This window comes from Barbus barbus, assembly GCF_936440315.1.
Source record: "Barbus barbus genome assembly, chromosome: 20".
In the NCBI taxonomy this organism is placed as follows: Eukaryota; Metazoa; Chordata; class Actinopteri; order Cypriniformes; family Cyprinidae; genus Barbus; species Barbus barbus.
In genome coordinates this window covers 21,317,857-21,332,685 of record NC_136748.1, presented here as the reverse complement: position 1 = coordinate 21,332,685, position 14,829 = coordinate 21,317,857, and the positions used below count along the sequence as shown (strand labels likewise).

Here is a 14,829-nt window from a genome sequence, read left to right as displayed (position 1 = left end):
TGTGCATTTTTGAAAGAAGTCTCTTATACTCACCAAGGCAGCATTAATTGTACCAAAAGATTAATATTGTGAAATAATATTACTATTTAAAATTCCTGTTTTCTGTTTTAATTATTATTTTGTAATTTATTATTAGTATTAATTTCTTTTTCTTTTCTTACTGACCCAAAACTATGGAAATTTTAACTGTAGTGTATATCTAAATGAACAGAAGTTTTACTCTTTGTAAACTAGTGCTAGTTACATTTAACTCCATTTTTGAGTGAATCTCATTGCTAAGATGTTCTAATTGTGTTTTAATGCATTGATCTGTGGTTGTTATGGTGTTCCGGGTGGTTGTTAATCGCACAATCGTACAATTTGAGGTATCATTTATGTCAATATCACAAACAGTGCAGGTTTTGCTATGTACCAAGGTTTAACACTTATTGCGACTGGTTTTGAAAAACCCCTAATCCATGAGGAACAGCTACAGCAAGCACCACTAATAAACTGACACTTTGAATAAGTGTCTCTCAGATCAAATTTACGACTTTGTGAGTGTGTGCACCCTTCTGCAGTGCTCTTAGAAACGCCTGGATCTTTGCAGGACAGCAGTCTTGGGTTGGCTGCACGGTGTGTGTATGAGAGATTGAAATTTCTGCAGTAATCAGCAGGATTTAAAGGAGCAGTACTGAAGGCACACACAGCAGAACTGGACACGCGAGTGTCGGTTTGTGAGCTAGTTTTTGGATGAATGAGTTTACAACTCTCTTTCCATTCCTTCCTCTCATTCTCTTGCACTTCAGCTTCATTCGTCCTGATCTGCATTGTTTTTATGGTTCTGTAGCATTAAAGCAGCCGACTCACTCTTCTCTGCAGCACACACTCTTCTCATTTCCCTCCTCTGCATTAACTTATCTCTTTTTCCTTTCCTTCTTCATCATTCTACTTCTTTGTAATCTTGTTTGTTTTTAAGCACACAATGTGGATTAACTATCCTCTCTGTGCTTTTCTATCAAAAGCACACTAGCGATCATAATCAAACATGCTTAGAACACCATAACTATTTAAAATTTCTGTGATCAATGTGGTGAGTAATGGGCGATTAAATGTGCCGTCAGCGATGTGACAGAGTAATTGGCTTCAACTGCTGACTGATCAGCTTGAAGCTTTTGTCCCTGGATGTTACATAGAGCACTACACAACAGAAACAACAGCAAAACACAAAATATATGAACACAATCCATGCCACACTAAACAAAAACTGACAAAGCAACTAAAACATAATAGTTAGCACATTAATCATTAACATTTCAGACATCGATAACATCTAAAACCACAATATTTCACAACACACACCTACTGCCCACTTTTCCTGTTGTTTTGAAACACTCCTCACATCTTTTGCATTTATAAACCGCCTTCAAAAATGTTCGATGGCTTTTGTGTGACCGATAAGAAGTGTGTTCGGCTTCGGAGCCAGATAGAACAAATAAAACGTCAACGCAAGAGAAGTTCAGAGACCAAAACTCCAGTTGAGATGCATGAATTTGTTCTATCAGGCCGAGGAGCTCAGGCCTCAGTGTATGAAAGGGATGAGACTCCACAGAAACGCACTGCACCAGATGACACAGTGGAGCGAGGCATGATGGGAGTTGTAGTATGTATGGAAAGGGGCAGAGACAGAAACAACAGCTACAGAGACAGAAGGCGAAAGGCACAGAGAGGGAAAGGCAGAGAGAAAGACATCACTCTTACCTTATCCTGGGGCTAGAGAGAGTGAGAGAAGCCAAGAAAGAGAAAAGAGCGTAAAATGTACTGGACGTGGCAGAAGCAGTGAGAGTTAAGCATGGCACTGAGGCTCTGCCACAGCATGTGTTGTGCTCCTAGACAGGACTGGGTGTGCGTTTGGTAAAAACAATCAACATTAGTAGCCCTATGTAAGAGCAAACAATGCCAGGCTGATGTTAACAAAACAAAGAGGCAGAAAATATGAAGCTTTGTATGGTAGAATATTATCCATGAGATCATCTAAATCCAACAGTAACAATCCATATAGTAAAAATATTTCTAAACTTATTTTCAGACATGAAACAGTGCGTCTTACCTTGACTAAGCAGCTGGGATACTGAGTACTTTGCAAATGACGTAATTATACCAATAATCTATACAGCTAATTTGACTCACATTTGACTATTTAATGCCTCTTGTGCAAGAAAGCCGCAGTGTCAATATCCAAATGCAGCAAACCATAAAGCTAATTCTTCCATTTGAGCTATACTAGAGTTCTGAGCACAAAACTGAAACGATCAATCATAACTAAAGGCGATAAGAGACTGAAGGTCTGCATCCATCAGATCACACTTTCACGTTCACACAAACAGAGTCATGCACTTTCCAGACTTTGTCACTCAGCGTTCCCTTCCCGGTGATGATGTAATTGTTTTCAGTCATTTATTCCCTGTCCTCGAAAAGCTAGCCAATCAGAACTCACTGTCCTGTACAACAAGAGCAAATCAGGCTTCATTGTGCCACATAACGCTCGCATGACAAGAGTGGTACCTTTCCATTCTCGTGTCCCACCTCTCCCTCACCTACTATGCTCATCAGCCACGATAAACAGATAATGACCTTATAAATGAGAGAACGGGCTGTACTTCAGCACAAAACACCACAGATGTGCGTCTTCTGCCTTAAACTTTTCTCATAAACTTACAACTTACAATTATAACATAAGGAAGCATTTTAGAAAAGCATTGTACCTTTAGGAGTGCAACAGCATTTTAAATTCCTCTGACAATTTAATACAATTTAATATAATTTTGTGATCTGATCAGATTTGGCATATGGTTATATGGATGATGGTACTTAAAAGGACACCATGTTTGCTATGAATGTAAAGATCCATTTGATTATGATTTATTAACAAAACATTAAGCCTGAAATTGACCATCTGAGTATCTTTTATACAGGTATTTATACTTGGTCACTTGCATTTTCCTAATCAGATATCTATATGAACATAAATAGAGGATATTTAAATACCAAACTTAGGAGCAACAACACACAGCTAGCCCAATAGGGCTGGGCTTTATGACGATATGTATTGTGATGACAGTATAAAGTGTCTTTCATAAGAGGTTTTGCTATATCGTTAAATTTGCGGTATGTAAATGCATATCTGCTTTGCATAGTAGTCTTTACGCTTATTGACACATACGAGAGATAAAGAAACATGCATGAATGAGAAAATACAGAACAAGATGTGCATGATGTTAAATAGAGTTATTAAGCACAATAAGCCATGATAAAGAACTCAATTTGGTCATATCGCCCACCAATATGGGCCAGCGTCAATGCATTAGGTTGTATAGGCCACATAAAAACTTTACAAGAAAATGGACACACACCCAAATTCATAGCAAATCTGATCAAACAAAACACATTAAGTGACCAAGCGTTCGCTTTGTGTACCGTTCTTTCTTAAAGCTAAAATAAACTTAGTCATAACCCTTTTTACAAAGTCTATTATCTTACAAAATATTTCATTTATTTTTCATCTTATGCATTGTATTAATATCTCAGTTTCAACATCAACTTAGTACTCCTTTGTTACTTTAAAACATTTCGATGTTTGTGAATTTGATAAACATCAGAGGCACAAATTACAGTTACAAATCCTGCAAAAGTTGCCCAGCTGTAGAACATAAGTTTTGGCTGAAGTGGCATAGCTGCATGATGTAACCTATTTTTAAATATTAAATACGGTAAAATATTAATGTCTGCACTAAAAGTACAACAGGTGTTTTTCTGTTATTATTTGCATAACAATTTCTCATAGTTTAATCTGTCATCTAAAAACACTTGTGTCATGCACACTTTAACTTCAATGACACATGGTGAGTTGAATTTGTGTAGTGGGAACAGTTTCCAGATAACTAAAATCCCAGTATTTATTTCCAGTAAACAAAAGGATATGAAGACTGACAGCACTGAATACACAATGAATCTGACCAGGATTTAACTATCCCTCATTCCTCATCTGTTTTCTACCATCCTTCTCTTCTTGAAGCATTTTTATTAATGTGGACTAAAAGCCAAAACACAAAGACAGTAGTAACGCTTTTAGAGAAGACCAGCTGAACACCACAGCACAACCTAAACCTATCCAAATGATCATCCATCTAAACACCTCCAAAAAGCCATCCGCTCGTGCCATAATAACTTGCAACTCCATATATATTTGCTACTCATAGAGAACCAGCATAAGGTACAAACAGCTTCACAAACAAGCAAGCATCATAAAATGTAAATTAGTTCTATTACCTGGCAGAGCGTGCTCCAATACTGAAACCCATGTACCCCTCCTGCGGCAGGGAGTCATCCCCCAACTCCCTCAGGTCCTGTGGCCGAAGATACTTCTCAGTCTCGCCGGTCATTGCATCTTCACCTGCAGGGATGAGACAGGCCGAAGGTGAGCTCACTTGAAGGTGAACTGGTAAGGTGACCTATCAGCAGCTGCGGCAATTAGTTCTCCCCACGTTGAAATCAAAAGCGACTTACAGTACACTTATTGCCAAGACAGTCCTGCTAGAGCAATCAGAGGTTAAGTGTCTTGCTCTAACGCACAATGGTAATAATTTGTAGCTCATCTCTTGCAGGGTGAACCAACCGGACCACATGGTCTTCTTGCGTCACGCAACATCCAGCTCGCAGCTTCTAGATTATTAATCGAGGTCACACCTGGGTGTTTTTCTGTCCCACTGTGAATAACAGAAACTTAGGTGGCGATATTTCACTGACACATAGAGGAAATGTTCTGCTGCATCAGACACCACTGCACCTCCTGCTATGAAGCAAGTTTCAATCCCAGACCCCAGAAAGAGTTTCTTAAACCTGATTTAAAAAAAAAAAAAAAAAAAAAAAGCTAAAACCAGCAAAGGCTGGTTTGCTAGTCTCTCAGCATGGACTGTTTGACTGTTTGGCCACTTTCATGCAGGTCAAACTTGGACACCAGCTTAAACCAAGCTGTTTTTTAAAGCAGGTACCATGTAATAATAACATGACAATAAAAATAATATATATCCATTAAATTTCATAAATTACGTTTTCAAATAACACTTTCACAAATATGACAGCCTGTATCTGATTTTATTGTCTAATTACAACAAACAAACAGTTAAAAGACCCCTAAGACTGTTTGCAAGTCCGTTGACTAGTTAAATGTGACCCTGGACCACAAGCCCAATAAGTCTCTGGGGTATATTTGTAGCAATAGCCAACAATACATTGTATTGGGCAAAATGAACTATTTTTATTTTATGCCAAAAATCATGTTCCACGAAGATTTTGTCAATTTTATAACGTAAATATATAAATTTTTGATTTGTATGCATTGCTAAGAACTTCATTTGGACAACTTTAAAGGCGATTTTCTCAATATTTAGATTTTTTTGCACCCTCAGATTCCATATTTTCAAATATCTCAGGCAAATATTGTCCTGGTCCAGGGTCACAAATGGGTTTTTGGGCACTTTTAAGATGATCAGATGGGCTTGACGACCTGTTTAAACCAGCAAAACAGTTTTGTTGTTTTCTCTAGTTTAATAAAATATTCAATTGTAGCGGTTTTTACGATAAAACACTTCTAGAAACCATCGGATGCGTTAGCTGTCCAACTAGACATTATCGTAGACATTCAACTCTGTCTAGGTAGACAGCTTCGGACAGTAGTTATATTTATAAGACAAGGACTCGCCTATGTTGCATAAAATGACGTCTAGGCAGGCAGCTCTGTCGGTTTTGAGACACAGCCAACATCTTTTTCGTATCTCTCATAAACGCGGCTCTCGCTAGTCCTCTCTCTCCGTGCTGCAGCCCCTCCCCTCCCGCTACTGAACTCCTCCGTTTCCCTAACCGGCTCGCTAATACCTTTCAACTCCGGTACCGAATTAACGACTTAATGACAACGAACAGTCATGACAAAGACTAAAAGATCACCCTGTCTAAAAGCAGAAGACACTGTATTTGACGCCATTCTGAGTTTCAAAAGTGCATATTTAAATAATATATCCGAGCAGCGTCCAGCCGGTGAACGCTTTATGCAGCAGAGCCCCAAAACACCGCAGTATTCTGACACAGCGACAGTCCTATCAACACTCACATAAAAGCGCTGCCATGTCCCACTCCGACACAGATATATCCGCTATTAGCGTATTCCTCCGATTATTTGTTCAGTTCTCAGATGAAGCCTGTATCCTCCGAGAAAAAGACTGGCGATGAGGACTCTATTCGGGGTGCTGATGTGAGAGTCGGTCGTCCCGTGTCGACCAGAACTCTCGTAGCTCTGGATGTGCGAGATTTACATCCGTTCATTCGCCCGGTAAAAGTTAAATCACAAGGCAGCCTGGGTCAAGCGAAGGAGGATCTACCAAAGCTGCACTCTCACATGTCAGAGGAGCTCTGCTCTCTTTCCAATCCAGCCTCGCGCGCGCGCAGAAACAGAGCAGTGTGTGTGTGTGTGTGTGTGTGTGTGTGTGTGTATGTTGCAATAGATTTTGCAGGTCTAGCAGCAACTGCAAGGTGGTAATAAGACACCAAGTACTGTCAACATAGCTCTCTCAAGAGAATGAAGGGAGTCAGTGCAAGCACTTTTCTGATATATGCGTGTTCTGGTTTGGTTGTACTCCTGAGAGTCAAATATTTAAAAATCTCCTCACAAATACAAAGAAACCTGTTGATAACTGACCTCTGAGAATGCTGTTTGAAATGCTTATATCCGAATCATTTAATGTGTTACATTATATCTAATCACAGGTGTTGACAAACCCCAATTTCAGGCCTTCAGACTGAAATCCATGCCTGAATCTTACAAAGTTAACAGGTCTGTGCCAGTGTTGTTATTATTAACAACATAAGCTAAACTAAATTTTAAGACTCTGGCAACTAATAAAACAAAGGCATAAAACAAAAGTACTAATGCTAAAATGAAACCTGAAAAAAATTAAATCTCATTTATACTATTAATAAATACTTAATAATATATACAATATACAAAACTAACACTTCTCCCAGAGTCTGTGTAAGAGTTGAATCTAAATGATAAAAAAAACAGTGTCCTCTCTAATATAGCATCATAAGACATAATAAATGTGTGTATATGGAAAGTTATTTAAACAGATAAATGTAGTCTTTTATCAGCTAATGTCAAGGTCTCCTCAGACACTCACAGTCACTATAGAACATTCATGAAACTCATTACAAAGTGCTAAAGAACATTACATAACTGTAAGGAAGTTCACCCCTTTCTAAGTACTGTACTTACAGTAAATGCACGCAACATCTCCTTTTAACCATGTGTGTAATTTCCTGAACTAGGTACTGTGCTCTTGGACATTTGTGGGACGCATCAGGCTTTGATATTTAATACATGAAATATCACCATTAAGATATTAAACTGACTACACTGTGATAAAATGATAAAATAATGAAGCTTAATAAAGAGATTAAATACAGGGTTCCCACAGCCCCGAAAAATGTCAGGGAATTTTAAAGTGTAATTTCCAGACCTGGAATAATCATATAAGAACAATTTTAATACATAATTGAAAAAAAGGACAAATAAATATAAGGTAAAATTTCTATTGTCAATTTAAATGTTATATTTATGACAGTAAAATTATATAGGCAATTTAAAAAGCAAAGCTTTTGAATAATTATGATTTTATTTAAAAGTGAAAACTGTTTTTATTCATTCAAAATTAAAGAAACTCTTTTTTGATAATGGTCTCTATGAAATAAATAATTTTTTTAAATTATCGCTATCCAGTCATCACAAACAACTGGTACAGTCATAGAAAAATCAAGGAAGTTCATTGGCTGAAAAATTAAGTGAAAATTAGAAATGTTGCCTTGGTAAACTATCTGAAATAAGTTTAAGGTAAAACACAAAAATTACTAATAAAAACAACTAAGACTAAAATGGAAATAAAGATGAATTAACGCTAAATAGTAATATTTTAAAGCAACAAAAGCTAATAAATTAACAAAAAATTACCTAAAATTAAAATGAAAACATAAAAATATTAATATATATTAATATAAAAAATATATATATTTTTAAGTATTATATATATAAATAATACTAAAATAACGCATCACTAGAAAGTCTAGGAACCCTGTACATGTAATCACCTTAATCTAAAATCTAGAAATGGAAAATGTTTCTGCAAGGAAGGACTAGGTTTAGGGTATATAATTAGCGCAATATAAAAACAATAAATGTCAGTAGACTCCACCATAATATGACAACAAACAGCTGTATGAGTTACAAAATCAGATCAGGAACCAAAGGTGCAGTGTTCATTGCTTTTGACCTACATAAGACCTACATGCACATCTTAATGGGATTACACAGATAACTTCCACGATAACCTATGGATCTATTATAGGAGTCTGCTGTTAATACACACACACACATGCACTAATGCACACTTTACCTCTCAGCATAGTGCTAAGACAGCAGTTTCAACACTAGACTTCAGCATTTTACTGCTTTGTCATATTCCAAGACCATCTCTCTATCCCTCTCTATTTTGCATGTCTCTCTCGCTCTCAGGTAGAGGGGTGACACCTGTGGGCCAAGTCAGTGTCACCTGCGGTATTGTGAGCGTATCTGCTGACACACACGGTAACCATATGCCCTCATCCCTCTGAGTAACCATGGAGAGGGGTGCAATGAGGGACATCAAGCGCATGAATATTTCAGCGTTGCACCAGGAGAATACAGAGAGAGTTTGGCATCATAGTCAACACGTGGAGTGTTTCCTTCTCCTCCTGACACCAGCTTCACTGTATCCCAGGCAACTGCATGAGTCACATACAGGCTTTTGTGGGCATCTGTTATTGTGTTTCTATGTGTGAGCATTTGTAAATATGTTTTTATAACGATGAAAAAAAACTGTGTGTTAGTGTCAAGTCGGCATAGACAGGAAATCACAGCAATCACACTCTGGTTATGTGCATACAGACAAAACATACACAGCGCACTGCAAAGCCAGGCGAGAGGAACGCATCTAAGCCGAGCGAGTGTGTGCGTGAAGCGAGGGATGATTAAAAAGGGGAGGAAAAAACAGAACTGCAGAAGTGTGTACCTTCTTCCCCATCAGCCTGAGCTTCATGATCTTTCACAGCTGTCAACATACATGCAACACACAGCAATAGGTTAAATGTACACGCTCTCTCTCTCTCTCTCTCTCTCTCACTCACACACACACACACACACACACACAATAATGAAGGCAGATAGTGTTAGCCCAGTGATCATGGTGCAAGTTAGTGGGCAGCTGTCAAAATAACTATTTGAATATAAAATATAAATAATATTTTAACAACTGCCTCACTGACTCAAATGGTGCAAATGCAAATGGTCACAGCAGAGTAAAGAGTTCTTTACATCAGTATAAACCAATATAAGAAAGAGTGAAACTGTGTGTGTGTGTGTTTAGATCAGCACTTAGTCAGCTTTACCTTCATCATCAGACATGTCGAGGAACTCATTCATGGTCTCTGGGACATTGATCTTGTGTTTCTCAGTTACAGGCTGGTCAAAAATGGACAATATGCAAAATATGAGTTAAAGATACTCAAACTTCCATGAAAATAAATAGCATGAAATTGATAATTATATTCATAATATGACATAATACAACTTATTTTTAAAATCAATTACATAATACAGATGTAAAAATTCTGGCTTATATCAATAAGCCGATAATTACTTATTTATGTTAGTGCTGATAAGCAATATATTATATAAATACATAGGACTGTTAAATTATATTATCATATTATATTATAAATATACATTTTCTAATTAAAATTATATTATAACATTAATATTAAATTGTATACTATTAACTATTAATAGTACAAGTGAATTCAGGCATCACAACATTATAATGTACAAAATGAAAAATACATAATAATTTAGAGAGTGTTATTAAATTATTACTGTTTTTAAAGGTTAACTTTAACTTTGGCATTAGATGATGGCAAAACTAATAGAAAATAAACAGCATGAATGATTAAATATCCAATAACGGTTGAAAAATAGTATATTCAAAATTCAATTTGAAGTGTAATTTAAAAAAAAAAAACATAACATGGCTTACAGTTTTGAAATGAAGTTATGAAATAATCGCTCAGAAGTGATTAGCATGATGTGGCTGGTTGGTGTGGATTTGATTCAGAATGCAAATTGCATAAAAAACTAATTGTCTGGTATTAATTTCTATGGTAATTGTGGACACTGAGGGTAGAAGATGTTGATGGAAGTAGGTCAGGATGCAGATGGTGGTGCAGGTTGAATATGTTACCGTGGCAGTGAGGTTTTCATCTGTAACTCCTCTCAGCGTGTCCACTACAGAGATGTACCCCAATCGTCGAGCGATGGAGAGAGCTGTGTTCCCATTCTGCCACACAAACACAAACAAAAACAGACTTCACATCTATATATGAGGGATTTCATATGTACCATATAAAAATCTAGGTATTATAAACATAAGAGTGAGATGTGTGTTTATATTAAAGGTACACTATCGTAAATGCCTTTACTGTGACTTTTGATTAATTTAATGCATCCTTGTTTAAAAAAAGTATTATTTCTTTAAAAAAAAAATCTTACCCCAAACTTTTGAGCGGTAGTGTATGAGTGTATATGTGAGTGTGTGCTACAGTACACTGCTGACCAAGGTTGACAGTTTGCTGAGTAAAGGAGATATTCCCAGCATGCCTCAGTACTCACCACTGTGAGCTCATTGGGCGAAGCTCCATACTGAAGCAGCATATTAATGATGTGGGTGTGGCCTTGCTGCGCTGCTTGGTGTAGAGGTGTATAACCGTTCTATCACAGAACGACAGAGAAAGAGAGTCAATTTACATGCAAAACAAGATAATATCTCTAAATATTTTTTTGACAAGCTACAAACAGACTCACCTTTGTTTTGGCATTAGGCTTGGCCTGATTCTCTAACAGGAAGTTGGCCATCTTCATGTTGCCATAGTGGCAAGCCACATGCAACGGAGTGTAACCACTCTATTAGGAGAATATGAGAGACAAGAGAATATTAGACACTGGTACAGACTTGCAGTACGGTCCACAATGAACCTGTAATCTATGGAAACACCACAAAACCTGAACCCTGACCTTGGTTTGGGCATCAATTTCTGCTCCATGGTTCAACAGCACTTCAGAAACGCCTGCCCTGTCATCCTGTGCAGCCAGATGCAGCGGCGTGAGACCGTTCTGTATTACAAACACACACGGTGAGTCAAACTAATACTTATTCTCAAACATGTGCTGTGTTTATGTGTAATATGCATGTGTAAATATCTTTACCTTATTGACCATATTAACATTAGCCTGTTTCGTGAGCAGCAGGGACACAAGGTCCACACTGCCCTCCTGTGCAGCGACGTGGAGGGGGCTGATGCCCTGACGGGTCACTGTGTTACACTCCGCTCCATATTCCAGCAATGTTGTCCCAATCTCCAACTGATTCTTCTTAGCTGCAATATGAAGAGGTGTGTAGCCATTCTAGAGAGAATAAGAGAGAAACAAGATGCAAAGATACAGAATTTTTTTAAATGGAAATAATATGCAGGCATGCAATAATCTTCTTCTTTTTTTCCCTAGTACTTTTCTTGAGTACACAAACCACTCAGGATTTCTCAAATTTAGCAAAACAGAGACTGTAAGAAGCAACCAAGCAATTCACTCCCCTCAAATTCCTAGCCTGTTACCATGACGTCTACTTTAATATTACTAGATACTCTAAATAACTCTGGGAAAATACAAGCCATGAATTTTGGAATTGCAAAATTATATACTTAATTCTTATTTTTGTCTTGTTTTCTATAAAAACATCTAAAAATGCTAAAACAAGATCAATTTACCTGAGATTTTTTTTTTAAGTTGCTAAAAGGACATGATGATGGAAAAATATGAGATTGCAGGAAAAATTGTATTTCAGTGTTTTTGCATTTGCTGTACACTGGCCTATCTAAATAAAGGCAAAAAAAAATTGCTAATTAAAAAAAAAACAAAAAAAAAAACAGAAAACTTTTGCAAGCAAATGCAAAAGCATTAAAATATATATTTTTTCTCCAATCACATTTTTTTCCCATTACCATGTCCATTAATGAACTCCAAACGAAATTTAGTGAGATTTGCTTAAAATAAGAATAAAAACTATTTGAAAATAGGATAAGAAAAACATACTTTATGCAAGACACATTCTTTAAAAAATGTGTTTCTCAGGTAAACTTTTATTGTTTTTATGCACTGTTTACTGGACCACAAAATACAAATAATGATTAAAAAAATTATTTTCGCAGAGCTCAGTGTTAAAATACAGCCTGTTTAACAACTCTTCCGTGCTGTTGTGTTTTTTTTTTAGTTAATTTGAGTTAATTTAGTTTTTTCATTTTCTTAGAGTTTATCAGATTTCCTGTAATTTAACTAACATTTCAGCCTTAGACTTCCTCCACGGATGTGATTTGTACATGGCAACAAAGTCAAAAACAGCACATTGTGAGTACTGAGATATGATTGTGTAAGGTCAGTAATAGCCACACTAGATTTCAATGGCAAACAGCACGGAAGGGTTAATCCAGCAACCCAGCCTCGATGGGTTGGAGAGTGCATGTGTACCTTTGCAGCAGAATGAGGAGATGCTCCCTGGTCCAGCAATAACAGAGCCACTCTCTGATTATCATAGTGAGCAGCCACATGTAGCGGTGTTAACCCAGTCTATAATATACACACAGACCCAAGCACGATCACATACACACACACACACACACACACACACACACGCAGACCCCAGCACAATCACAAACACCAACATGCACACACACATACACACAAACACAGGACGCATGCATGTATGTCAGCACATACAGTACATGAGTGTGCACATGGTAGGTGTACACACACACGCACGCACACATACACACAGACACACCATGTTAAAGTTAGAGGGAAGAAATCCCAGCAAACCACGTTAAGCTAGTAGCATGAGTTCACACATAGTATGACATGAAAAAACACTTTCATGGGATGATTGTGTCTTTCCTTAACACAGATTAAAGGAATAGTCCTCCCAAAAATGAACATTTTATGAAAATGTACTCACCCTCAGACCATTAAAGTTGTAGATGTATTTTTTAGCATTAATCATCACTTGTTCACCAATGGATGCTCTACAGTGAATGGGTGCCATCAGAATAAGAGTCCAAACAGCTGATAAAAACATCACAATAATCCACACAACTCCAGTCCATCAATTAATGTCTAGTTAAGTAAAAAAGATGCGTGTTTGTAAGTAACAAATCCATCATTAAAACATTTAAACTTTGGACCGTTGCTTCTGGCCAAAATAAGAGTCCATAATAACTCATATTTTAACCGTAAGCAAAAATCTAAAGCTAAAAGATGCCTTGATTGATTTGTTTGTTACAAACATGAAGCTTTTCACTTCACAAGGCATTAATTTATGGACTGGATTCATGTGGATTAATTATAGATTATTATGATGTGTTTATCAGTTGTTTGGAGTCTCATCCTGACGGCACCCATTCACTGCAGAGGATCCACTGGGGAGCAAGTGATCTAATGCTAAATTTCTCTAAATCTTTTACCAAAAGGTCTGAGCGTATGTACATTTTCAGCAAAAATTTAATTTTGGGGTAACCTACTCCTTTAAGCTTCTGTGTCATATTTTCATATCTGCATTGTTGTACTTATTAAAAAGCATAATCTATGTTAAGGAAACCAGACCCTCATGACAGCACAGGTGACTTAATGACACAGGAAAATCTGCAGAATTTGTCAGCTCTGTGAATCTCTCAATAGAGCTAGTTATGACAGTCATACTTTTTAGTGCAAGAATAGTGAGGAGGAACAATTTGGTGAAAGGTTGACACAGATGAACAGACGAAGACAAATGAAGGCACTGTCCCAAATGACGCCCTTGGCCCTTGTGGTCTAATAGGCGTCATAGTTTGACTGGTTAGCTAGGCCCAGTTAGCCCCTGCTGGTCGATGTTGGTCGACGTTGGCTATAAAATCCTTTTCCTTCATTGAAGGCCATTCAAAAATAGCTGTTTTGTTTAAAATAATGTTCTCTGACCATTTTTTGTAAGTAGTTTAAACACAAATATTTCATTACATTATAGTAAATGTTTTACCAATGCCCTATTTTATTTTTTTTCCTAACTTTTGAATCATAATGACAAATGGGACACCACACGAACAAGCATGAGTGAAGTCCACATCAAATTTTGGGACAGGACCAAGCTGTGTTATGTAAACAAATGTAAATCACCATGCATAAATGAGCAAATTTGTAGATGTGCTTGAGCATGTTATTGTGTGCAATATATTTGCATTTGTTCACCAACCTTTCCTGCTGCATCCGGTGCAGCTTTCTTCTGCAACAGAAGATTGGCTACTTCCAACTGCCCATACTTTGCAGCCACATGCAGGGGAGTGAATCCTTTCTGTGGATGAATATGTGGTAATGAAAGAAGGAGAGAGAACAAAACAAATGAAAAGATGCATAGTTCTGCTATTTTCATTAGTGTCACATGACCCTTCAGAAATCATTATAATATGCTGACTAATATGCTGCAGACCATGATACATTTTTTTCAGGAGTATATGATAAATAGAAAGTCATTTATTTGAAACAGAAATCGTTCGTAAAATTATAAATGTCTTTACTGTGAATTTTGTTAAAGGGGTCATTGGATGCCCATTTTACACAAGTTGATATGATTCTTTAGA

The 14,829-nt window shown here is 37.0% G+C and overlaps 1 protein-coding gene across 1 annotated transcript in view; it reads right to left on the bottom strand.

Annotated features, from left to right (window-relative positions):
• Positions 1-14,829, bottom strand: part of LOC306885882 (ankyrin-3-like) — a gene marked incomplete at its 5' end in the record, with an annotated part of 90,958 nt that overhangs the window by 37,077 nt on the left and 39,052 nt on the right. The window contains 10 exons of the mRNA XM_079442676.1: positions 4,309-4,432; positions 9,135-9,173; positions 9,511-9,583; positions 10,359-10,454; positions 10,787-10,885; positions 10,979-11,077; positions 11,189-11,287; positions 11,381-11,578; positions 12,695-12,793; positions 14,445-14,543. Coding sequence (XP_079298802.1) covers positions 4,309-4,432; positions 9,135-9,173; positions 9,511-9,583; positions 10,359-10,454; positions 10,787-10,885; positions 10,979-11,077; positions 11,189-11,287; positions 11,381-11,578; positions 12,695-12,793; positions 14,445-14,543 — 1,025 coding nt within the window. The remainder of the gene's footprint in view (positions 1-4,308; positions 4,433-9,134; positions 9,174-9,510; positions 9,584-10,358; positions 10,455-10,786; positions 10,886-10,978; positions 11,078-11,188; positions 11,288-11,380; positions 11,579-12,694; positions 12,794-14,444; positions 14,544-14,829) is intronic.